The sequence below is a fragment of the Myotis nattereri genome (genome assembly GCF_964212035.1).
Source record: "Myotis nattereri genome assembly, chromosome: 1".
NCBI classification, from domain to species: domain Eukaryota; kingdom Metazoa; phylum Chordata; class Mammalia; order Chiroptera; family Vespertilionidae; genus Myotis; species Myotis nattereri.
Genome location: NC_138075.1, coordinates 188733323 through 188761080, shown reverse-complemented (window position 1 = coordinate 188761080; position 27758 = coordinate 188733323). Strand labels below are relative to the sequence as shown.

The window sequence follows — 27758 nt, the reverse complement described above, 5'->3', positions numbered from 1 at the left end:
ATAAAGATGCAATACTCAAAGCAGTGGCCAGGATATAGAAAAGCCACAAAGGTTAGTACAGAACCCTGAGACTAGTAACAGTGCCCCATTACCATGCCAGGGTGTAAAGGAAAGAGAGAATAGTGGGGAGAGTTATATGAAGATGACTATCTTGAGAGGAGTATGCTCTTGGATTGAGGAAGCAATTGCATAGAGTAATAAATACTTGACTTCACTCTCTTCACTCCTCTATCTTGTGCCAATGTTCAACTGTCCAACCCAGCAGGAAATCAAAGGGTAAGCGTGCCCATAATGTTGTCCACATAGGTTCTTACTATGGCGCACAGTGTTGGGTGATGAAGGGATAAAAGTGAATCTAGAGGAGCAAATAAAAGATCTCCAACACACTCAGTTTCAAATCTCTAAATTTAGGATAAAAAATAGCCTATCTCATAAGGTTATAAAAAGGATTAAATGAGATAGTAAATGTAAGGCACATAGTGAGCATTCATGAATTTTATTTGTAATATCTAATTTAATTCTCACAACAAAAATGCAAAGTAGGTACTATTTTAATCCCCACTTTATAGAACTGAATAGTCAAGTGTAAAGATTAAGAAATTGTACAAGATCAGACAGCTAATGCAAGGGGTACAATCCAAGTCTTGCTCCTGAGATAGCATTCTTAACTACCATGCCATGAAGAGACTGTTATAATAAAATGATGCAGAATTGCTCATCTACCAATTGCATTAAAAGAGGATGCAGAATTTTGGGAATAAGAGAAATCACAGGAATGAAACAGGTGAGAACTGTAGATATTCAGCCTATGATCGGGAAGAATTTATAGCTGCATTTAAGTATTTGAAAGGCTGTCAGGAGATCATATGAAAGAGTCACCGAACTTGTTTAGTGTTATTGCAAAGAGACTAAGATTAATGGATGAAAATTGCCTAAAGGAAAACTGTGGCTTAACATAAGAAAACAAAACAAAAAACTTACTGACAGGCAAAGCTGCATAGATGCATAAATTCCATGTTTGAGATGTTCAACATAGGCTAGATGACTACATAGAGGGATAGCCTGGGGATGATTCAAGCATTGGATAGTAGCTAGATTAGACAGATGACCTTAAAGGCTTTTTTCAATGTTACAATTAAAAACAAAAAGATATGACTTCCTTTTTTCTAATCAATAGATCAGCTTACAGGCACTCTATCTAACTGGGCCACTTCTTCCTTTGTTGCTTCCTCTGTCTCAGCAAAATTCACTGAGCTTAATCTAGACAATCCATCAGAAAAAGATTCTTGTGTAATTTTAAATTCTGTCCTCCTTCCCTTATACCTCTCCTTCTATATTTAATGTATCTTTGTTCATTGAAAATAAATAGGCCAACCCAAATGTAACCTCAACTTTATCAACATAGAAATAACTCTGGGAATTATTTACTATTTTTATGTCCTACTTTATTCAGAAAAATAATATAAGTCTTATAAGAATATAGTAAAATAAGTTATATTAGGCATAGTGGAGAAAAATAAAAGGAGAAAAAATAAAGTCAAGAATGAGGTTAATTTAGCAAAAAAAATTATACCATAAAAACCCTACTACCCTCTCTAGAGGTGGTCTTAACCTTTCTAATACTAGAGAGTAAGTCTGGCTAGTTACATACAAACCGGGCCATGTTGACTAATTACTCAGAAGAAATATTTTTATTGCACTGCAATACGATAGAAATTTCTTAATAGAATCCTCATAACCAGTAGAATGTGGTAAGTGTTGAATAATGGCTTCCTGGAAAAAAATATGAATATATGTATATAAATTTATTATAAATATTACTTACATAAAGAATGCATAACACAGTTAAAATACATAATAATCTTTATTCTAATTTTCAAATAAAGCAGTTGATTCTCATAAAATGTTTTTGTTAATTTTTCTGAATGCATATCAGAATTGCAATTCAATCCTGATATAACAAATGGAGTTGTTTTCTAATATGCTATTTTCCTAATAATTTTATTGTCATTAAATATGATATCTGACATTGTTGGCTAATATTTTTGTTTACATTAATAAATAAGAGGAAAGTAAGACAATTATGTATGCCAGAACTTCACCTACTTTTCAATGACATGAGCCACCTGTTTGTTGAATAACAGTCTTAGAATTATAGAATAATATTTTGTTTTTTGTTCAAAATAAAGTTTCAGATACAACAAACTTTAAAGTTTCATTTGCATTATTAACATTTTCTCCTTCACTTTCTTAAGTCTAGACCAGACCAGAAAACTATAGCCTTTCAGCCAAATGTAGCCTGTGGCCCAATTTTGTACATTCTATGAGCTAAGACTGTTTTTACAGTTATAAAGTGTTATAAAAAAATTTCCAACAGAGACTTTTTGTGGTCCACAAAACCCAAAACCTTTACTACCTGGCCTTTGAAGAAAAAAATTGCTGGCCTCTGGGTCAATTAATAAAATAATAAATCAAGCCCTAATTTGTAAGGTTTGCCAATTTCCATGGTGTACTAGTAAATACTCCCACCATGGCTGATTTTAACCTATCATGTGACCTCACTGAATGTGGAGGTGGGAAGAAAGGCTAGGTAGCACACCATTATATAATGTGTTTAACACACAGAAATGAAGATGTAAATAACTTTAAGAGCATAGAGAATATTATGTGGTAATCAGAAAATGATTAATTTTGAATTTTCATTACCCTCTTTGAAAGATAATTTATTTACTTATATGTTTATATAATTTAACTTTTAATAATGACTGGGTTTAACAACCAGCTAGCAAAATTCCTGAAAATGTAACAAATGAGCTTTTGCAAACCCGTATAAGCCAGCACCAGCACACCACCACACAATACATTTCCACATGCCCTCTGAGTTGGGAAGGGGTGACACAATGAAAACCAGAGTACCATGCAAAGTATAAATCAGTTGAAAGGAAGATATTATTTGCTTTCCTTCCTACTAAAATTACTGTGTGTCACCCATGAAATAATTTAATGAGATTTCCCTTTATCTTTGCAGTATGTTGACAAGCTAGACATAATAGACCTCACATGCCTTAATGAGCAGAATTCAACTGATAAAAATTGTGCAAAATTCACCCTTGTTTTGCCAAAAGAAGAAGTGCAACTGAAGGTGAGTGAGGAGATGCAATTATTCTGAAACAAGATGTGGTTATAAATAGCATTCACCTCTTCACAGCCTAGTGGCTGAGGTAAAGAGGGGTTATGGGAGAGCCAACTCCTATACTTTGTTAATATTTCTTGCCTTTTGCCAAGAACTACGGTTTTCTAAATAAGAACTTAAAAGGGCATGTTCACTTGTTTAGTATACAAGCACATTGAAACCATATACTCTGTCCTGTGACAAAGTCAGAGATCCCACCTGGTGTTTATAAAAGTTCTCCTTGAATTGATATTCAAGAACTTGGTATTTACCAAGTTCTCAGATGATCCTGAGACATGTCCAACATATTACATGTTTGGAACTACTGAATTAGACAAACTCATATTTCAAATGTTGAGGGACATTCTGCAAGACAATTGGCCTACACTCTTAAAAACTACCAGTGTGACAAAAGCCAAAGAAAGACTGGAAACCTGTTCCAATTACAGAAACCATAGAGTCATGATAACTAAATGCAGTGTGTGATCTGGATTGGATCCTGAATTAGAAAAGAAGAAAACAAACAAGTAAGCACACAAAAACCAAAAGCTATAAAGAACATTATTGAGACAATTAGAAAAATTTGAAAAAGATCTGTATCTTGCATATACACAATTTGTAAAATATGGTATTACTATCTATTAATTAAAACTCTAAACTCCACACCAGCAGAAATTGGTACATTCATCACTCAAAGTGAGCCAATTACAGTCAACCAACAACTACAGTAAAAACAAAACAAACAACTTGCAATAGAGTAAGATGCAATTGGAGCTGACCTTAAAAGTACTGGTCATTAAGCTTTAGTGTGCTACAAATCACTTGTACTTAGGAAATCCAAGCCCCACCCAACAAACCTGGGTCTCAGAATCTACATTTTTAGCAAGCTCCCTCCGCAGATGATTCTGATGTGGTGGTGAAGAGTATAGGCAGGACTGGAGCCTAGGTTGAATTCTGGTTGTTTTATTCATTAGTTGTGTGATTGTAGATAAGTTATGTAAGTTCTTTGTGCCTTGGTTTCTACACCTGGTAGTAAGTCTGCTCAGATGTAACCCTCTTACTGAAATCTACCTGGACTACTTTATTAAAATGGCAACACTTTCCCCCTCTATGGCACTCTCAATCTCTTTTACCTTGATTTTATCTTCCCATTTATTTCCTTCTGACACCATAAAATTTACTGTTATGTTTATTATTAAATGTACCCTGCTACACCGTAAACCAGTACTAGAATAGTGCCTAGCACTAAAAGTCACTCAATAGACACCAGTTAAATAATTAAATCTGTAAAAAAAAATGATAGTACCTTTTGTCGAGTTGCCATGAAGATTAAATCAGATAATGCATGTGAATAGAATAGAAGTTGCTACTTATAAGCACTTAATAAATGTTGGTCATATTTGTACTTTTTAGAGCTAACAATTGTAAATTTCTAAGGACTAACTACATTGGTTGCCCCCAATTTAAAGCCAGTCATTGTTAAATACCAATTGGGGGATTCACCATAAATTGACATACTGCAGAAGTAAGTGTGCTAACATTTAAATTTTTTGAGTTAAGTAAATTGGTATACTTTTACTTGTTTACTAATCAAAAGATATATACTCTGTCTTCTGATAAAAGAAAACAATATTGAAATATTTCATAACAAATACACTTTAGTAGTTCTACACAAAAAGAAAAATGAGTTGTTTATTCCATTCAACTGATTCTAAGTGGTTTAAAATTACAATTGACTTTTTAAAACATTGTGCTTCAATAGAAGACTATGCATTTTTGTTGATTTTGCTGATTTTTTCAAACAATCATGAAATTGGGAAGTTATTTGAAATTAATAAAAGTATTAACACTCATAGTCATGCATAAAGACTTCTCTTCTTTGTCTTTATCTTTAGACGGAGAACACAGAGAGTGGGGAAGAATGGAGAGGCTTCATTCTTACAATAACAGAGGTAGGAAAGACATCACTCTTGATTAATTCATTCATTCAGCAAATATTTACTGAATATTTACTATGAACCATGCAGAGTAAAAGGGGTTGGAGATATAGAAATTGAAAAAGATAGATATAAACCTTCAGACTTACTTGTGAAATTTCTATCTTTATTGGGTGGATGGAGAGGGAAAAATAAAGTAAGTAAACAAGCAAGATAATTTAAAATTGTGATTATTTCTATAGCAGTGTGCTAGCTAGCAAACAAGAAGTGGTCAGGGAGATCTCCTTTTTGCTAATATCCTTTTGACACAGTGGTCCTTGTATATTCTGATATTTTAGCTTGCATAGCATCCTCTAAAATACTTTCCAAATCCATACTTACACATTTAACACATATTTATAAAATGCTAAATGAGATGGATTTTATGAATAACATAGACAATATAACATGGAGGGACCATCAAAATAAAACCCATGATTGTTTAGTGACTCTTAAGAAAAAGGGATGTTGATCTGTTAGACTCTGTGGCATCTTATCTGAGATCAGTACTGGTAGTAAGACCTGCTGCTTATGGTGTACAGTTGTAGCAAGATAACTACCACTATGTTAAGTAAAGCCACCGCAGCAATTGTCTTAGAAACATGAGGTACTTTGATAATCAGCCCCGAAAAGAGCACCTTTATTCTCTAATGCTTTTAGTGGATGAGAAAACTTTCTGTTTATTAGAGGAAGTTAAATACAGACTCTATCGAAAGCTAGTTCCTCAGTAAAGACTCTGCAGTCACATGAAATAAGTACTGCACTTTACTGATAGGCGATGGATGTTGGGTCTTTATCTTAGCCAATAACATGTAAAAGTTAGAGGCTCAACTGCCATGTGGGTAAGTCCTAGGTGATTAAAAAGTAGTCCAGTTTAAGATGTGAAAGCCATGTTGACGTGGTGGGAGGGAGAAACTCTTTGGGGAACTGCATTCTTTTCCTTTCCTTGTGCAAAGGCAGCATTTTGGCTGTGGCATTTCTTAACCTGGGGAATAAGTATCCCAATGATATCTGCCTAGGTGTCAAGGAGTGCACTAAAACCACTGGAAAAACTTCGGGGTGCATCTTTCTGGTACACTAATACTTCGTGTTTTGGCCCCCCAATTTTTTTTCTTGAGGAAAGGCTGCATTCTTTTTAAATTAAAATGTATATAGGTACATTACAGAATATAAAATTTAAGTGAATTTCCAAAAGAAGACAAGGTACCTTATATTTTATGCTTGATAAATGTCATTTTTTGCACAATGAACCCAGGTCACTCTATGCTATTATTAGGAGAAGTTTTGTAGACATTTGAGAAACATAAACTATAGTTGAAAGAGTTGAGATATTGTGTTTGAATTTAAAAAAAATGGAGTTTGAGTCTTGGTTTTACAACTTACTAGCTATGTGACCCAGGACTAGTTATTTAATCTTTTTGAGCCTTTCTTTCTTTCCTTCTTTTCTTTCTTTCTTTCTTTCTTTCTTTCTTTCTTTCTTTCTTTCTTTCTTTCTTTCTTTCTTCCTTCCTTTCTTTCTTTCTCTCTCTCTCTCTCTCTCTCTCTCTCTCTCTCTCTCTCTCTCTCTCTCTCTCTCTCTTCCTTCCTTCCTTCCTTCCTTCCTTCCTTCCTTCCTTCCTTCCTTCCTTTCCTTCCTCCCTCCCTCCCTCCCTCCCTCTTTTCTTTCTTTCTTTCTTTCTTTCTTTCTTTCTTTCTTTCTTTCTTTCTTTCTTTCTTTCTTTCTTTCTTTCTTTCTTCCTTCCTTCTTTCTTTCTTCTTTCTTTCTTTCTTTCTTTCTTTCTTTCTTTCTTTCTTTCTTTCTTTCTTTCTTTTTTGCTTTCTTGCTTTCTTTCTTTGTAAAGTAAGATTCTTATCTTGTAGCATTGTTGTGAGGATTTTCAATAACACATTGCTTGGGACATAATAGGTAATAAATAAGGAGCAGCTGTTTCATTAATTTTTCCTTATTCTATTATTTTTTTTCTGGGTTGGTATATAAGAAAATAGCCCTACTGATTATTAGTTAGCTTAGTTATCCAGATGAATATTCTTGAAACATTTGGATTGTGTACCCTAAAAAATTTTTATTGTGTACTATAAAAATTATAGTAAATTTTTATTTTGAATTTCATATATATGTACATACATCTCTAGAAAAGGTTAAAAAGCAGTAGTAAGTAGAGCAGTAACATAATTGTAATATGTGAATAAAACTATGAAATATACACACCAGCATACCAAAATATAGACCTCCGCTTGCTGACTCTCAGTCATCTAATGAACAGTGCCATCTCAACCCCATGTTACCACATGGTTGGTGGCGATAGTTCTAGGTTACCTGTGGGAGAGCTATGCACTTTGCAGATGCTCTGGGACTTCCCCGGCAGTGAGAAATGGTACACTCAGAATGAAAACATGAGATCTGCTGTTATGTGAATTAGCCTGTAGTACTTTGCTTTGGGGTCTGACCAAAAGGGACATTTCCTGGAAGAACACTGGACACCCTAAGCAGGTTCTAGGGTTTAGCAGCGATTCTCAACCTGTGGGTCGCGACCCCTTTGGCGAACGAACAACCCTTTCACAGGGGTTGCCTAAGACCATCCTGCATATTAGATATTTACATTACGATTCATAACAGTAGCAACATTACAGTTATGAAGTAGCAACGAAAATAATTTTATGGTTGGGTCACAACCTGAGGAACTCTATTTAAAGGGCCAGAAGGTTGAGAACCACTGGTTTAGAGGCTGTTTTAGGACACCTGCCTTACATCAAGATTGTCTATTCTTGATTCTACCCACCCATCTCTGTCAGGTAACTGAAGCTCCTTAGGACCAGAACAGGCTCATCTTGGCTAAAAATCAGTTAGTTATTTTGCTTTCTTTCTTGTTTGCTTACTGTTTTAATTGGTTTCAGCTGTCAGTTCCCCAACATGTGTCACTCCTTCCTGGACAAGTAATTAGACTGCACGAAGTCTTAGAGAAAGAAAAGAAAAGGAGGATTGAGACAGAGCGGCTGTCAAGTACATCTCCGGAAGAAGAGAGGGAACCAACAGAGGATTATGTGGATGTACTGAACCCTATGCCAGCGTAAGGGCACCATTAACTCCAGTTTATTTATTAGATTGTTAATGTTAATTTCTATTTGTTAAGGAGAGTTAGTCAATGACCTCATTAAACCAGGGACAATAAGCTGTCTTGTGGATAAACAGCATATTTCTGAGTGCATGCCACATTTCCTCTTCTGTGTCATGATCAACAAAATGCAAAATGCAGATTTGAACCATCTCTCTTACCACACAGGAAATCCCCTTCCACCCACACTTTCAGACTAAACAGATATTCTTTCCAAAGTTTAAACCTAAATAAAAACTGCTTTGAGGAAGGAAGGAAGCAATATTTTTTCACTATGCAACTCTCTGATTGACTGATCTTCTACCAGAAAATTACACCAATGAATTAAAAAAACACACTATATATATAGACACAGACAACAGTGTGGTGATAGACAGAGGGGAAGGGGGGGAGGTAGGTGGAGGTAGGCAAAAGGGGATAAATTGGGATGGAAAGAGACTTTCTTTGGGCGATGGGCACACAATGCAACATGCAGATGATGTTTCATTGAGTTGTACAATTGAAACCTGAATGGTTTTGTGAACCAATGTAACTCTAATAAAATCAATTAAAAAATAAGTGAATATTCTATGCAACTGTTCAATCATTGGGTAGTCATTGCGCTATACTTTGAAGGCCCTGTGTAAAGTGGGTAAGGTGTTGTTGGAAAAATGAAAAGACATAGAACACGCTGAATTTAGCAACATCCCATCTCTATTGTTTACCATTACATTGTTAAAGAGTGTGACTAAGATTGTGAACCTCTTCCTCTGGAACCTTGGTCAAGTTCTCACCAGTGAAATTTGCCCTGGTACCACCTTTGACATCAAGTTCTGATTCGTGTTCTTTTGTACTATGATCACTGAAACCTGACCACCGTAACGTTTTGCTGAAACCAATGACTCATAGACTGATAGGTTAAAAGTCACAGAGTGCTTCTTTTTCTTTTATGCTCAATAAAACAATATATGATTTTACAGATAAATAAAAAGACTAAAATCATTGCTCCCCAATTCAAAGATATTTGCTGTTAACATTTTGGTATATTGCATATCCTTCCAGATATTTTTCTGTGACTATATATTTCATTGATTACAATATACTAGTATACTATAAAAGTGAGAGGTGCTTTCTTAAAGATTTTACACATAAAAACACCACCGATGTTATAAGAAATCTATATTTTACCAAATGGAGTGAGTTAAGATGTACTCTTAAATATGAATTATTTTAAAAGAAAGGCAAACTACAGAAGCATATATAGAGATGTTTTGTATCTCTGGAAAGAAACCACTAACAAATATTATTTATCCAATCCAATACCTTATTATTATAAACTGAGAATGGAGATACATTGTTAATTTTTATCTTAGGTTTTCAAATGGTAATGGTGATAATATACTGATCAGTAGATAATTTTTCAGGTCCCCTTTGGTGAGAGAACAAGGTTTTGGAGGGATGAGGGGAGGAGGGCTGTAAGCATACACATATTTATAGTGGCACAGGCTTGTAATAATAATAATTATAATCATATCAATGCAGTTATAATAATAAAACTGGGGATTTTAAGAAAAGTTAACAAATGCAGTTCTAAATTACTTCAGAAGCATTTTTTTCAAGTCATGATCTTTATCCAATTTAAAAAGTCTGTTTTTATCTCACCTCTGTAGATGTTTCTATGCTGTGTCTCGCAAAGAAGCAACTGAGATGCTTGAGAAGAATCCTTCATTGGGAAATATGATCCTGAGGCCTGGCAGTGACAGCAGAAACTTCTCCATCACTATCCGGCAGGAGATAGAGTATGTTTGTTTAAAAAAACATATGGAATTATTAAAAGCATGATATCACTTTAGAAAGCGGAGTCATAAAGTTCAGATCAGCATCCTCTATGTGTTTTGTTGGGGCTAAGAATATAACTACAAAAATAGGGAGGGGATGATATACGTATTAGCAATACTAAAGACTGAGCCAAGGCTAATATTAGCAGTAGGGATGAATGAGCAAATTACTTTGGTCCTGGATATAGTTCATTCATTCATTCATTCATTCATTCATTCATGCATGCATGCATTCATTTCAACAAGTATTTACTGAGCAATTACTATGAACCAAGTAATATTCTAGGAACTGAGGATGCAGCAGTGAGCAAAACAACATCCCTAGTTTAAGGAAGTTTACATACTTGCAGGGAGACACAGACGATAAATAAATACGTAACCAAAAATGTCATACATAAGGTAATAAGGCCTATGAAAGTAAAATAAAGCAGGATGAGGGAAATGGGAATATCAGAGGTAATAATTATGTGCACATTTTGGTAGCACATACACTAAAATTGGCATGATACAGAGAATATTAAAGATTAGCATGGCCCTTGCGTAGTGTTTCATATTTTAAAAAAAGAGAAAATTTTTCTAGCTGCTGTTGCTTTAATATAGAGTGCTTAGGAAAGGCCTATTTCATTAACTGGCATTTAAACAGAGACCGCAAGGAAGTGAGGGAACAAACCTCCGTGTCTGGGACAAGAGCATTCCAGGCAGCAGGTGCCTATGTCCAGAGGCAGGAGAAGCTTATTTTGTTCAAGAAACAGAAAAGGCCTTGGTGATTGCAGTGGAGTGAGCTAGGAGGAAGTGATAAGAGATGAGATTCCAGAGGTGGGGTAGGGACTGATGTGCAAACCCTACAGTTCATTGTGGGGACGAGGGTTTTACTCTGAATGACATGAGAGGCCACTGGAGTGTGATGAGTAAAGAAGTGACTATGAAAAGGACCATAGGAGCCTTTTGTCAAGGTCAATAATTTCTTTCTGGTGAAACAGTTTATGCTTGATAAAGTAAGTAACATTTACACGCACAAGTTGATTTTTCTGTGTAACTAGGGTGGCTCACTTCAGCTCTCAGTCTCTGAAAATTTGTATTGCAATAGGATCTCTAGTTTAGTTAACATTTTCACAACTTATAATATAATCTACATATAAAGGCTTTTGTCCCATATGAAAATATTCAATAAGTGATTCTTATTCCCAAAAAAGCATAAACAGAACTTTGTTTTTTGAATTTGTTATTTTTTTCCTGAGGGTATTATTCTATTACATTTCTAAAGCTAGAATATATCAATGAATCTATCTACCATAAATATCAATAACTCTAAAGAGATTAAATATGAAGACATTGACAATGAAGAAAGGCAGTAAAAAGAAAACAATCACAGGAAAAAATTAAACTTAGGACATTATGGCTGCATTGGCTAGTATGAGCCATGGTCTAATCAGCTTTATTCACTTGCCAATTACTCTGTATACACTAGCCATGTACATTGAATAGTGGCAAGAATGTTAGATGGTAAATCTGGTTCTGTGTGTGAAGTAAGAGAAAATGTGTGTCATGTGCGCATGTGCACGCATGCATTCACATGTGTCTTTTCCACAATAAATATCTATGTCAATTTAATCTTTTGGGTGTATTATTTTTAAAAATTATAGACTAACATTTAGAATGAATGAGTTTCAATGAATATAGTTCAGTTATAATTTATTTATCATTTAATTGACTATCTTGATGCAAATCCAACATAAATAAAAATTATGAATGGCCATCAAATATCAGTGAACTTAGAACTCCCGTATTTTGTTTAGTATATCCTGATTAAGGAGATTATCCTTTTCCAGGGTTTAGGAAATTGAGTATCACATAAAATATAGAATGTTTTTAACTGTTTACTTCCACTTTAAAAATATGGAATATAAAAAACTAAATTAAAATTTATCTTGCAGATTTTAAAAAAAGAAACCATCTAACTGCTTGGAAAGTAAACTAGATCACACAAGAGAATGATGAACTGTTTCCTTCATATTATTTTCTTGGTTGGATTGGCTGTTTGATTGATTTGCATGTGAACCCTATGTTACTATTCTGCATGAAACAAAATCCTGAGACCTAACAGCTCTTTAAAGACTGTGTATAGTAGCTGGATCTCTTGTAAGGTAGTCTAAATTAGCCCAACTTTTGCACTGTACTTTCTGTACAAGTGAGCTATAAAAAAATAAAGTTTTTTTCTGCTGTAAATGTGGTTTTGGACGAAATGCAAGTAGTTTCTATATTTAGGATATGAACTTAATGTCACAGCTTATACGTATATTTGTATTATATTTAAACTCGTAGGAGTCAAGCAAAGGAGTTCATTTCAAAGTTATGTGTTTCTAATTTTACGATACTCACTTCCAGTTTGAATTCATATAGTTCATACTTTTGTACAGCTGATGGTCATAAGAATATAATATTTCATAAAACTAGTCACCCCCTCACCCAAAAAGTTCATATTTAGAAAGCAAGGAGTAAAATAGAATGCTTAAACTAGAGCATTCTAATACTGTAGTCAGTATAAGCTTATTTAGACTTTGAGGCATAGTTTATAACATGAAAAACATGAAAATGGTTAACATGTTTTAGCTGTTACTGTACAAATTTTCCTTATGAGTCATATATATATAGTTATATGTCTTCTCTAATATTTTAGAATGCCCAGATTTAATATCGTCTATTTAACAGATTACTTAATTTTAAAGGATAGCTATTGTGGAGAGTAGTATAATTGACTACAGAGCTTCATGTGAAGACTTGTCAGAAATCTAGACTATTAGGAAGCACCTGTGTTACCCACAAAACTAATTCATTCTCTTACAGGTTGTAGGAGAAATGGTCAGCTATGAAGTTTAGATGAGTGTGTCTGGTTAAACACTAGCTAAAAAGGACAAGTTGGTTTACAAAATATCATGAAAGTAAAAATTATCTCCATCTGTTCACATATCAGCTGTGGGAGGGAAGACTGTAGTTCGCAGGAAGAAGCAAAAGTCATTCAATGTCAAATTATCAGGTGACTCCTCTCTTGATGCAAAATATCATCCACCTTTATCCAGCTCAATGGAGTGTGAATTCATAAGACATAAAGCTATTCGTAAAACAAACTTCATGGTTTGGTTTGGTTTTCTAAAAATAATTATGACTATGTGGCAAGCTAGCAGTATACTAGTATACACTTCGGAAAGCCATTGACCAAGAAAGCAGTAGCAAATAGTTACCCAAAATTCATTCCTTTGCAAAAATTGAGGTCAAAAGCTAAGAACAGGTATTTATAACCATATGTAAGGCCACACATTCTTTTTTAAAGACAGGTTACTTCCTTTTTGAGGTCATACACATGAGACTTCAATATAGCAAATTTGTCAATCTCATTTTGTCCCTCTTTCTTTATTCCTTTGGAAAAACAAAATGTGAAAGAAAAACAAAGGTCTAAAATAAGAGTCAAAGCCTAAGTGACTTGAATGGAATTTTTTTCTACCATCCTGCTTCAGAACTTAGTCCTGTTAGTCAGAAGTTCCAAGAGACCCTGTTAACCTTTGCTACTTTTCCTTTCACAGCTTTGCCATGAATGACGATAATGATGATATGATGGTTATTACTAACATAATCTCTGTCCCCACTTATAGGGTACCATTTATGGGTGCATGTTGAGTGCTTGACAAACATTTTCTTCAGGCACAATAAAGACAGAGACAGACAGTATTTTCCATGTTTAACAAATGAAGAGGCTGAGACTTAAAAAAATTACTAACTTAAAGGACTTTTCAAACATAATTCATAACACAGCCTTAAGCGCGAAGGCATTACCATCTCCATTTTATAGATGAAGAAATGAAGGCTCAGAGAGCTTACAAAAGACCAGAGTGTGAACCTAGATCTTCCTAGTTATAAAGGCCATGCCCCTCAAGCTTTCTATTAATCTTCCAAGTTATGATAATTACTTATTACATAGGAATACAGGAATTCTAAATGGATTTGGTGCGAGTTTTCATATGTAACTGTATGATTATAAGGTTGATTTTCATGGTAGGGATAAAGATAAAGCCAGAACCAACCATCCCAACAGAGGGTACCTGTAACTGCAGTCTGTAACTGATTCCTGAAGGTTCAGCATTAAGAAATACTTTTTTTTTTTTTTTACTTTCCCCCCTTTTTAGGAGGGGAGAGGGTTGGTTAAGTTTTATCCCATTTTTTGAAAGTAAAACTCTAGAATAAACCATTGGAATAAAGTTATTAGCTGTTTCCCAACATGATATGCAATTGAGAGAAGATTTGAATGTAACAGTAGAAGAGGAAAGGGTGAGTCCCTTGAACAGAAGTGTAGTTCAGTCCTAGAGAAATGTGACCTGGAAATGGAGGATGAGGGATGAGAAAGGTAGGAGGCTCTGCAGATAAAACTTAACCTGGTAGACACTTTTGCTATAGCAGCTTCAGTAAATCGGACAGGTGTTGGATTACTTTGTCTTGCAGGCAAATGGCAGTGCAATAGACGCTGTTTACTTTTCAACATTAGCTAGTCTTGGTCCTGCTGACACTGTTTCCATATGAATCAAGGGAATTCAAGGCAAACATACTGTTGTTCAAAACTAACTGGCATAGACATTGACTTATGCTCTCAGTATAAAGTAGTTCTAGCAAATAGCACTATGAGATGGGCTCCTACAGTTTTAAAATTCAGTTTCACAAATACAGTGTGCCTGAAGCTGGAATACAAAAAATGACTAGAATGTGCTTCTTGTTCTTAAGCAATTCATAGTCAATAAAATAGCACAAATTTAGTATTAGAATGCTATGTGACTACAGAAGAGGAAGACATTAAGATTTATCTGTTGTACTTGCATTCTCACATCTAAGTGTTCATATAGTACCTAACTTCTAGCATTTTCCATACCTCGAAGTCCAAGATGATATATAAGCAAGCAGGAAGAATAGTCATTGAGAGCTTTCTGACTGGAGTAAAGGGTAATTTGCTTTCAGTAGTTCTTTCTATTTCTCTGTTAATATAGAGAATAAGTATTTGATTTGTATATGCCCACCTAGGATTTTATAATGATGTCTACTTTGTAAGTTTTAGGCATTTAAAAGTATAATTCTGCCTAAAAGATTGTCAGTTCTTGATTCCTGTATTTATCCCTATTATTTTTTCTCATCCAACCAATTGATGGCCCAGGTTTCTTATACACCTAGCGTATAACTCCCCAAAAAGAATATATATAAAGAACCAGGTAAACAGAAAAACAAAAAACCCAACCATTTTTCCCCCTAGTCATTAAAACATAGGTTTTACTATACAGGTGATATTTTATACTCACTTTAGTTTGATTTGACCCAACAGTATACTCAAATGGATATTAACCTTTTTTTTTCCATTTTAGCATGCCAAGAATCAAGCACTACAAAGTGATGAGGGTAGGAAAAAGCTACACTATTGAACTGGAAAAACCTGTAAGTAGCTATTTCCTTGTTGTTCATGAATTTTCTTCTGCTTCCTTCTACACTTACCTGATTTTTTTTAATTTTTTTTTTAATTGCTTAAAGTATTACAAAGGGTATTACATATGTCTCCTCCCCCCTCTCCCCCCCCCCCCGCCCCACACTTACCTTATAGAACACAAAGAAAGGTGGAAAAGTAGACTCCATGGCTAGGAACAGTGCTGGAAAAAAACAGCCATGTCAAGGAGCCCTGAGGTGTAAGGGTGAGAAATGAGATTCAAGAGCAGATGGATGAGGCAGAATAGAAGATAATCTGCTAAAAATCCTTTCCATTTTTCTTTTTCTGTAAATCTTTATCACTATAGTTGTTTCCGGGAGAGAAATATATTTTGTTTATCAGTTGTTTTACATCCTCCAAATTAAGTATTTCAATGTGCTTATATTTTTAAATTTTATTTTTTCATTATAGTTGACATTCAATATTATTTTATATTAGTTTTAGGTGAACAGCATAGTGGTCAAATATTTATATACTTTGCGAAGTGATACCCCTGATATGTCTAGTACCCACCTGGCACCATACACAGTATTACAACATTGTTGACTATATTCCCTATGCTGTAGTTTACATCCCCATGCCTATTTTATAACTACCAATTTGTACTTTTTAATAATTTTTTAAAAATTAGTGTTTTTGTTTTTTTAAATTGATTTCAGAGAGAGGAAGGGAGATACAGAAACATCAATAATGGGGAATAATAATTGCTTGGCCGTCTCCTGAACACCCCCTACTGGGGATCAATCCCACAACCCAGGCATGTGGCTTGACCAAGAATTGGACCTTGACTTTCTGATTCATGGGTTGATGCTCAACCACTGAACCACACCGGCCAGGCCAATTTGTACTTTCTAATCCCTTTCACCTTTTTCACCCAACCCCACAGTCTACCTCCCTCTTCATCTAGCAACAATCAGTTTGTTTTCTGTATCTATGAGCCTGTTTCTATTTTGTTTCTTTATTTTGTTCTTTAGATTTCACATGTAAGTGAAACCATTATGTTGTCTTTCTGTCTGACTTATTTCACTTAGCATAATACCTTCTAGGTCCATCCATGCTCCCTCAAATGGTAAGATTTCTTTTTTATGATTGAGAAATATTGCATTGTATATATGTACTACATCTTTATCCAATCATCTATTGATAGGCATTTGGGGTGCTTCCTTATCTTGATTATTTGAAATACTGCTGGAATGAACATAGGGATGCAAATATCTTTTTAAATTAGTTTTTGGATTTCTCAGATAAAAACCCAGAAGTGAAATTGCTGGGTCATAAGGTAGTTCTATTTAATTTTTTGAGGAACTTTCATACTGTGTTCCTATAGTCAGTGGCTGCACTCTGCATTCCCACCAACAGTGCATGAGGGTTCCCCCTTTTCCACATCCTCACCAACAGTTGTTGGTTTATTGATGATAGCCATTCTGACAGGTGTGAGGTGATTGATATCTTGTAGTTTTAATTGCATTTCTGTGATGATTACTGACATTGATCATTGTTTCATATGTCTATTGGCTATTTTTATGTCCTCTTGGGAGAAGTGTCTATTCAGGTCCTCTGTCCATTTTTAATTGGGTTGTTTTTTTTGGTGGTGTTGTATGAGTTCTTTATAAATTTTGGATATTAACTCCTCATTGAATGTATTATTGGCAAATATTTTCTCCCAACAGGTAGGCCGTCTTTTCGTTTTGTTGATGGTTTCCTTTGTTCTGCAAAAGCATTTTTGTTTGATGTAGTCTCATTTGTTTATTTTTGTTTGTTTGTTTCCCTTGCCCAAGGAGATATATAAAAATAAAATATATTACTAAGAGCAATGTCAGATAGTTTACTGCCTATGTTTTCTTCTAGGTTTTTTTTTTTGTTTCAGGTCTTACATTTAACTCTCTAATCCATTTTGAGTTTATTTTTGCATATGGTATAAGAAGGTCATCTAGTTTCATTCATGTATCTGTCCATTTTCTCAACTCCATTTATTGAATAGACTAGCTTTACCCCATTGGATATTCTTGCCTCCTTTCATTAATTCACCATATAGGCATGGGTGTATTTCTGGGCTTTCTTCAATGTGCTTATTTCTAATGGGACAAAAAGCTGTGAATGCTTAATCCTCTAATACCCACCATGCAGAATTTCAGAAATCTTCCTCTTACTAGCAACATAGGAGTAAAGAAAGGGTTTTGCCCTGGCTGGTAGGGCTCAGTTGGTTGGACGTCATCCAATGCACCAGAAGGTTACTGGTATGGTTCCTGATCTGGGCATATCACCAGGCTGCCAGCTTGATACCTGGTAGGGTGAGTGCAGGAGGCAGCTGATTGATGTTTCCCTCTCAAATCAATATTTCTTTCTCTCTCTCTCTCTGTCTCCCTTCCTCTCTCTCAAAAAACCAATATAATTTTTTAAAAAAAGGGGTTTGTCTTTGTCTGTAACCCCTCTTCTACCCCAATAAACTTATCATGGGGCTAATGATATCTATATATAAAAGCCAAGCAACCAGAACGACTGGACCAGAACGACCGGAATGACTGGTCGCTATGACACACACTGCGGCTGGCCAACTGGCCTGATGGGGGCGGGGTCGGCTGGCCAACCTCCCATGTCCCCTCCCCCTGGCCAGCCTGTCCTGATCGGGGTGCACTGGGACTCTAATAATATCATAACCACTACATATTCTGTTAGGCAGAGCTAGTACTTTACATATGCCATTTATTTATTCTTCATCACTACCTTGAGGTAATGCCTGTTGTACAGGTGGAAAAATGGGTATTTACTGGTACACTGGTCTCAATCAATGAGATTATAGTAACATGACCTATGGTTCAAGATGCTGAAAAAAAAGGGAAGATAGGCATGTGATCTTAGCTGAGTTGATGGAAAGACTGGACCAGGAAAGTACTATCACTTAAATGGAACCTATGGTTCTTGAAGATATTGACAATATATTTTCTAAAATTGAGCTTCTAACTCTCCTGCCCCTCCATGCCCATTATGTTGATCAAACAGAGAAGGGTCAGTATGGTTGAATTTATGTTTTGACCATAACCCTTAGAGTGCAGTAGTGACCTTTGCCATAAGAAAAGCAGCTGCTGATTCATATACCCCACATAAACTGTTGCTATAAATGCTTCCCAGAGCTTCTCCATTCTCATGTCCATGCCTGATTGGGAGTTTTCAAAAATTCGAATGAAGGAAGCAGAGAACTATATTGCTGAAGGGTAACACAAATAGCCAAGTGAATGGAAGCAATGGTCAGGAAAAAGAATGTCTCTGCAAGTGGTGAATGGGGCACATTTATCTGTCATTAGCCCAAACAGTTCTCAGTACAAGGAAAGCTAATAGTCTGAATTATTCTTTCACCTTCCACACTCCCCAAACCCTACCCCTCAACCAGATTTGTCACTTTCTGAAAAATGTTTTTCCTCTTCAAGGTTACTAAGGATATTCAGCTTTAATCTGATTTTACTTGTACAAAAATACACATAATAGCTATGCATTTCAGTTATTCCTAGCCAAGCAAATTATCCTATTACAATGATATTAAAATGCTAATTTCAGTTTGTTTCAAGCAGAAGAAACCAACTATAGTCAAATGAAGCAAAATTAAATGTACGAACATAGGATGACTGGAAGGCTAGAAAACCAGGGACTAGGAAGCAGTTACCTATAATAAACATCATCTGATTAGAGATCTACTCTCCTTCCTTGTTCTTCTACTCTAGTTCAAATTTCGGGAAGGGAGCATTTCTGACCTAACTTGAGCCACACTCTCATGCAAAAACTGGGGAAGAGCAAAGAGTACCTAATGATTGTCCATCAAAACGTATCCAATAGGAAAGGGGTAATACTTCAGCAGGAAATCAGCTATGACTATAAAGGAGAAATAAAATGCATGGGTAGACAAAGCCATTCAGTAAGCCATTGAAGTGAGGTATGGATACGATTTTCTGGAGGCCAGAGAATACACAGTTAATCTCCATTAACTTTCAGTTGAGCTTTCTCTTCCTCTATCTTTACACAGGAGACACTGAGCCTTCTCTCTCTCTTTATACAGGTAACACTTCCAAACCTTTTTAGCGTCATTGATTATTTCATGAAGGAGACTCGAGGAAATTTACGACCATTTATATATTCAACTGATGAAAACCTTGGTATGTTCTTCATTTAATCTCTATATTAAGGAAAGCAAAGCCAAACCAAACCAAACCCTGTATATGGTTTGTAGTATCTACTAGGTAGGACTGTAGTTCTGCTTTTAAATTTACCCATTTAGAAATTGTTTTGTTACTGACCCTGTGAAAATAAGGGAGTACCACTATATCCTGGTGGATAGAGGATGGGCCCATTCTACAGAAAAACCCTGAGGCATGTGCTATAACTATTAACTTTATTGCATTATTCTACTTGGCTTTATCAAATTCAGAGATAAGAAGAAAACCATGATATAGTCATGTAAACCAAAGAGGAAACTTAAAGGTAGGGTCTGTCAACAGTGCCAAATGCTTTAGGCACATTAAAATGGGTGAATGGGTGAGGATGAAAGAAAGACCATGGGAATTGGCCATAGGGCAGTAGATGACCTGAGAGAGGTCTTATTCAACCATAAAGGGAGAAGTCAGACTGCAAGATAACAAGGAGTGGGTGAATGGCAAGAAACTACAGATAAAGATTATAGATAGTAGTCAGAATTAACTACAGAATTTGTTAAACCAAGCATGGGACCCTATAAAAGTGTACAGTTCACATGACCATGAAACTGGCCCTGTTTGTATTTTTTCTTTTTTCTTTGGCAGAGAAGGATAGGCTGGTTGTGAGTTTCTCTCCATCCTTTGAAACAATCCTTGATACATGGTCACTTGAGAAGCTGTAAGCAAGAGAGATAAAAATATTCCCAGCTTGTTTGGATTCAGTTATCAAAACAAGTCCCTGTTCCTACAGATTATGAGAAAAAAAACTTTGGCTACCTGTATCCGGGCATATCTAGAAAATCTCCCTAATTAAAAGGGCAGCAAGTTTGCCCTGGCTGGGTGGCTCAGTTGGTTGGAGCGTCATTCTGTACACCAAGAGGTTGCGGTTTTGATACCCATTTGGGGGCGCATATGGGAGGCAACTAATCAATGTTTCTCTCTCTTTCTCTCTCCCCCCTCCTTCTCTCTTTTTCTCAAATCAATAAAAACATATCCTTGAGTGAGGACTATATATATAGAAAAAGGGGGCCAGCAAGTTAAAAATGTGTTAAGTATTAAAATATGGCTATAAATTTTGTGATGCCAAATAATTAAAAAACAAACAAACAAAAAACTCTTGCCCTAACCGGTTTGGCTCAGTGGATAGAGCGTTGGCCTGCGGACTGAAAGGTCCCAGGTTCGATTCCGGTCAAGGGCATGTACCTTGGTTGCGGGCACATCCCCAGTAGGGGGTGTGCAGAAGGCAGCTGATCGATGTTTCTAACTGTCTAACCTCTTCCTTCCTCTCTGTAAAAAAAAAAAATCAATAAAATATATTAAAAAAAACACCTCAATCTAAAGGAACTTTAGAAAATTATCCAGTACAGTGTTTTACTATTATAGGAATCACCTGCACTCAGTACAGAAACCAACTCTCAGATGTGATCATTCAGCTTGTTTGAAAATTTCTAATTATAGTCACCTCACTGATTTTTGAGGCAGCACAGTTCACTTTTGGTAAGCTCTCATACTAGAGAATTTTTCCTTAGTATTGACTATGAAACATTCTTTCAACTTCTACATATTAACTCAACTTCTGGGTTTGAGACAACACAGGGTTTAGCGACATGTCCCTCTCCCCCCAGTCTGTCATCTATAAATTATTGGTTCCTTCAGCACTCTCACTCTCATCTTGCTCTTCTCTGTACATTAATATCTGAGCATTTCTCTTAAAGCATAAGCACAAGGGATGAACACATGGCTATAGATATGGCCAGCATAATACATTACCTGGGCTTTATGCAGGTAAATACTATCTAACAGAAACCTCTGGGAATGAGCTATTAATACTATTAATGCTCCCCCCCCCCCTTCTTTTCCAGAGACCGAAGGATTTCCTGTAACATCTCTAAAATAAATAGAAAAAATAGGATGGTGGGGAGGGGAATCCAATGTAATTGACCTCCTTCATAAATTGTGAAGTCACCTAATGCTATGTAACAAACCACCCCCAAAACATCCTGTGCAACAAACCACCCCTAGAACATGGTGGTTAAATCAACAAACCTTTTATTTGCTCAGGATTCTGTGCATCAGCAATTTGGACTGAACCAGGCTTTTCACCTGGTCTCTAAGCCTTGAGCTTAGGCTCTCACATGAGGTCCCAGAGCAATTAAAGGAGAGAAGGGTAGCTACATGTCCTTGGGCTAGAAATCCTTAGTACTGAGAATAAAATTCAGAAAGTCCTCATGGAAGTTGTTGACAGGGTCTGCACTTTTAAGCAAAAAAAATGTTTAATAAAGCCAATTTTATCATCGGCTAACTGACATAAACAAAACTTGAGTTCCTACAGCACCGCATCAACATGGTAACAAAACGACAATGAACTAAACCACACGGAGGATCTGCCTTGTTGGAGCTTTTTATACAGAAGCTGTGAAGTGAATAAATAATTCCAAGTGTGATGTTTTATGTATAGGGACTATATTTCTTTCTTTTAAAAATTACTTAATTTACATACAACAATTGTTTTGGTGTATAGTCCTACCAGTTTTGACAACCACCACCACCACAATCAAGACACATAAAGTTCCATCACCTCAAAAATTGCCTTCATGTTGTTCCTTTGTAGTCAACCCTTTCTCTTTAAAATTTACCAATTTTAAGCTTTAAAAAAAAACAAACATTTTTACTAGAGGCCCGATGCACAAAAATTTGTTCAAGAGTAGGCCTTCCTTCCCCCGGCTGCTGGCATTGGCTTCCCTCCAGCACCTGGGACCTGGGCTTCCCTCCTCTGGCTGCCTCAGGCACCCTGGACCTGGGCTGGCTTCCCTTGGGCCCCAGCTTCATCAGGAAGGACATCCAGAATGATGTCTGGAAGATGTTCGGTCTAATTAGCATATTACCTTTTTATTATTATAGAAGAAGATGATTTCAGAGAAGGGATAGAGAAAGAGAAATATCAATGATGAAATAGAATCATTGATCTCCCCGCACCGGCGATCCAGCAACTCAGGCATGTGCCCTGACTGGAAATTGAACTTTGACCTCCTGGTTCATAGGTCAGTGCTCAACCACTGCACCACACCAGTTGGGTGTACTCAGCCCTTTTTATTGTCAATCTCTGGCAACTACTGATGTCTTCCATTCCTATAGTTTTGCATTTTCCAGAATGTCATATAAATGGAATCACAGTATGGAATCTTTTGACACTGATTTCTTTCACTCATCATAATGTCTAGATCCACACAAGTATAGCATGTATACCTTGTTCCTTTTTTTAAAGCTGAATAGTATTTCACTGTGTGGAGATACCAGTTTTTTTTTAATCTACCTACCAATTTAAATGTATTAGGGTTTCCAGTTTTGGGCAATTATTAATTAACCTATATGAATATTATTATAAAGATTTTTGTGTGAACATAAGTCTTCATTTCACCTGGATAAATCTCTAAGGATAGTATGTGTGTGTAAATTTATATAAAACTGCCAAACTCTTCTCACAAATGGTCCTTTTTGCATCTCTGCTATCCATATCTTGAGTGTTCTATTTGCATTCTCACCAGCACTTACTGTCATTAAAAAAAGAGAGAAAAGATTCTTGTAAGTATATAGTGGTCTCACTGTGGTTTTAATATGTATTTCCCTAATGATTATGCTAAGCATTTTTTCATGTTTTGTCAATCATATCCTGAATTTGGTAAAATATCTAAGTTTTTTTTTTTTAAAAAATAAATCTTTATTGTTCAGATTATTACAGTTGTTCCTCTTTTTTTCCCCCCATAGCTCCCCTCCACCCAGTTCCCACTCCACCCTCTGCCCTTACGCCCCCCCACTGTCCTCATCCATAGGTGCACGATTTTTGTTCAGTCTCTTCCGACACCCCCCACACCCCTTTCCCCCCCGAGAATTGTCAGTCCGCTCCCTTTCTATGCCCCTGATTCTATTATATTCACCAGGTTACTCTGTTCATCAGATTTTTTTATTCACTTGATTTTTAGATTCACTTGTTGATAGATATGTATTTGTTGTTCATAATTTTTATCTTTACCTTCTTCTTTTTCCTCTTCTTGAATACCTTTCAGCATTTCATATAATACTGGTTTGGTGGTGATGAACTCCTTTAGCTTTTTCTTATCAGTGAAGCTCTTTATCTGACCTTCAATTCTGAATGATAGCTTTGCTGGGTAAAGTAATCTTGGTTGTAGGTTCTTGCTATTCATCACTTTGAATATTTCTTGCCACTCCCTTCTGGCCTGCATAGTTTCTGTTGAGAAATCAGCTGATAGTCATATGGGTACACCCGTGTAGGTAACTGACTTTCTTTCTCTTGCTGCTTTTAAGATTTTCTCTTTGTCTTTTGCCTTTGGCATTTTAATTATGATGTGTCTTGGTGTGGTCCTCTTTGGATTCCTTTTGATTGGGATTCTCTGCGCTTCCTGGACTTGTAAGTCTATTTCTTTCACCAGATAGGGGAAGTTTTCTGTCATTATTTCTTCAAATAGGTTTTCAATATCTTGCTCTCTCTTTTCTTCTGGCAACCCTATAATTCAGATATTGGGATGCTAGAAGTTGTCCCAGAGACTCCTTACACTATCTTGACAGTTTTGGATTCTTTTTGCTTTTCTGATTGGTGTTTTTTACTTCTTTTTATTTCAAATCTTTGACTTGATTCTTGGGATCCTCTTGTCTACTGTTGGATCTCTGTATAATATTCTTTATTTCAGTCTGTGTATGCTTAATTTCTAGTTGGTTCTTTTTCATTCCTCAAGGGTCTCACTAAATTTATCGGCAGTTTCTAGAAAATTCTTGAAAAACCTTATAACTGTGGTTTTGAACTCTATATCCAGTAGTTTGCTTTCCTCCATTTCTGTCATTTGTGACCTATTTTTTTATCTCCTCATTTTGGCTGCTTCCCTGTGTTGATAGAGTGGCTTTCTGGGCTAGGTGTCCTGTAGGGCCCAGTGGCTCAGCCTCCCCAATTACCTGAGGTGGACACTCTTGGTACATCCCTTTGTGGGCTGTGTGCACAGTCTTGTTGTAGTTAAGTCTTGATTGTTGTAGGTATCCCTGGGAGGAATTGACCTCCAGGCCAACTGTCTTTGAGAATCAGCTGTGTCTACACTGGGAGAACTTCTGTGCTGAAGACACCCTTCTGGGGCAAGACTTGCTTCAGTGGGGCTTTGGTGCTCACTGAGTCTGCCCCCTGAGTGTGTCCCTTATGGATCTGAGGAGTTATAATCTGGATGGTCCCAATCTAACCACTGGGTACACAGGGTCTTGGATCTCTAAGGAGGTGCTAATTTAGCCTCTGCCTGAGGTTACCCAGCAGGAGCTACGGAGAGATCTGCAGGTTCCTCTTCTTTGTTTGGGTTTTGGAGGTGCCCAAATGAGGCCCAGCTGTGAAGCAATGCAAGCTGCTGTGGGGCCTTGGGCCTTCTTTTGGATGTTCTGGGTCTTCCTGACCCAGCTGCAGTTTGTTAGGTAATTTTAGATCTCAAAGGGCCAGCCCATTCATATGCAAAAGCCTCTGGGCACAGCTTGGGTGGGGCGGGGTCTCAGGGAATTAACAGGGTGGAGCAAACAGCTATGGCTGATCATCAGTCCTGCCCTAAGAGGCCCCGGGTCTCAGTGTCCTGGTAATCGCTGCAAGCACTTCTGAGAGAAAGCCGCCCTCAAGTTCTGCTCGCTGCCAGACAGTCCAGTTTCTCCCTGTATGAGTCTGGGTCCCCAGAGACTCACCCAGAACTGGAGTCAGGGCCATCGGGAGCTGGTGCCTCCCTCCTGATTGCAAAAGACACTGGCGTCCTCAGGTGCCAGCTCCTTTCAGCGTGTGCTCGAGCCTCCGTACCTCTGCACTTTACTTCTGCACCTCCTCTGAGTCTCAGCGTGCTTTTCTCTTTCCTTCTAGTTGTAGAATTTCCACTCAGCCAGCCTTCCTGTGGTTCTGGATGATGTCTGTTTTGTCTTTTAGTTGTATTTTTTAAAAAATATATTTTATTGATTTTTTTACAGAGAGGAAGGGAGAGGAATAGAGTGTTAGAAACATGGATGAGAGAGAAGCATTGATCAGCTGCCTCCTGCACACCCTCTACTGGGGATGTGCCCGCAACCAAGGTACATGCCCTTGGCTGGAATCGAACCTGGGACCCTTCAGTCCCCAGGCCGATGCTCTATCCAGTGAGCCAAACCAGCCAGGGCTAGTTGTATTTTTGAAGTGGTTTTGTGAGGCAGCAATTTCCGGTGTTTACCTATGCCGCCATCTTGGTTTCTCTGTTTAAGTCTTTTGTCCATATTTTTATTGGGTTGTTTGATTGTGGCTGAGTTTTGATACTTCTGTGAATGTTCTAAAAACAGGTCCTTTGTCAAATATATAATTTGTGAATATTGTGTTTGTTTGTTTTTTATTATTTTAATAAATAAAAAAGAGCAGAAGTTTTCAGTTTTGATGAAGTATAAATTATCAACTTTTCCTTACTTTTAGTGTTGTATCTGAGAACTCTCTGACTAACCAAAACCACAAAGATTTTTTTTGCTGTTATTTTCCCCTTGAGAAGTGTTATAGTCTTATGTGTTACATTTAGGTCTATGATTCACTTGCAATTAATTTTTGCTTAAGGTATGAGAGATGCATCAAGGTTAATTTTATTGGCATTTAGGCATGTAATTGTTCAGCAACATTTGTTTAAAAAAATCACCCATTATTTATTAAATCACCTTTGCGTCTTTGTAAAAAAATCAACTGATCATATTTTTATGAATAGCTTTCCATTTATCTATGTTCCTACCTACCCTTTTGCCAATATCATGCTATCTTGATTACTATATTTTTACAGTAATTCTTGGTATCAGGAGGTACAAGTCCAACTTTGTTCTTTTCAAAATTGTTTGGTCTAGTCTAGTTTCTTTGCTTTTCAGAATAAGTTTTAGAATGAACTTGTAACCTACAGAAGTCCTCCTGGTTTTGATTTGGATTTTGTTAAATCTGTAGATCAGTTCAGGGAGAACTGACAGAAGGATGAGTTCTCTGGGGGTTTTAGGCGCTCATGCTGCCACAGCTACAGTGCAGCGCCTGGACTAGGGGCCATCTTCAGAGCAGGAGTGGAAAAAATAGGAAATGGAAAGGGATGACAAAATGGGCTATTCATGTAAAATTCCAATACTTTTAGAAATAGAACTGGTTCAGTCTGTTTTGGGATCAGGCCAACTTACTCAACTTCCCTGCATTTCAGATTTTAAAATGACATGAACTGATGGAATTAGAGGGACACATGGAGAGAGTCTCAAATAATTAGACTATCTTCTGTAGAATGACATACTTTTCTTTCAAAAGCAGAAAGGTAATAGAAGGGTGAATTGGAGCAGTAAATGCGAGTGGAAATAGGACTTTCTAAGAAAAACTACAAAAGGCCAAAACCTATCTTGACAAACAGTGCTGAAGTTTTAAGAAAACTGGGGAGCCCTAAATTGTTTCAGGAGTTTGGGCTCATAGCTGAGTGGGGTACAGTAGGAATATTTGAGCCCTTGGCTTTAAGTTGCCTTGAACTGGGAAATGGAAGTTGTAAAGCCCTAAGGGTTAAAATCAGGAGGCTTGGAGAAAGTTAAGGTGTTTACAAAGAAATACTATTAAAAATAAATGAGATTTTGTTTTGTGTTAACACATGTCAGCATTCAGCATTCTCTTGACATAAAAGGCAAGAGCAATGATAGAATCAGAATAAAAGATATTACCTCAATGTATTTTTCCCAACTTCAGAAATTAAAAACCACTTAAAAATATCATAGGATAGGTAACTGATATTAAGGTAACCAGCAAGGAAAATAATGCTCCCTAGAGAAAAATTTATTAGGAACTAAGCTATAAGTCAAGGATAAAATAAGAATTAAAAAAGCATCTAACTATTCAGTATTTAATTAACTAACATTTATTAAACACACCACACCAATGTTTCAAGTACAAGCAGGAAAATTAATTCATGCTGCAAATCAAAAACTGCCCTTTTCCTCG

General features: G+C 36.5%; 1 protein-coding gene across 1 annotated transcript in view; it reads left to right on the top strand.

The window, feature by feature from the left end:
• Positions 1 to 21668, top strand: part of STAP1 (signal transducing adaptor family member 1) — a gene marked incomplete at both ends in the record, with an annotated part of 35741 nt that extends 14073 nt beyond the window's left edge. Inside the window, 7 exons of the mRNA XM_081083695.1 lie at positions 3029 to 3142; positions 5068 to 5124; positions 8044 to 8216; positions 9911 to 10039; positions 15475 to 15544; positions 19639 to 19735; positions 21634 to 21668. Of these exons, the coding sequence (XP_080939821.1) occupies positions 3029 to 3142; positions 5068 to 5124; positions 8044 to 8216; positions 9911 to 10039; positions 15475 to 15544; positions 19639 to 19735; positions 21634 to 21668 (675 nt within the window). The remainder of the gene's footprint in view (positions 1 to 3028; positions 3143 to 5067; positions 5125 to 8043; positions 8217 to 9910; positions 10040 to 15474; positions 15545 to 19638; positions 19736 to 21633) is intronic.
• Between the last annotated feature and the right edge of the window lie 6090 nt (positions 21669 to 27758).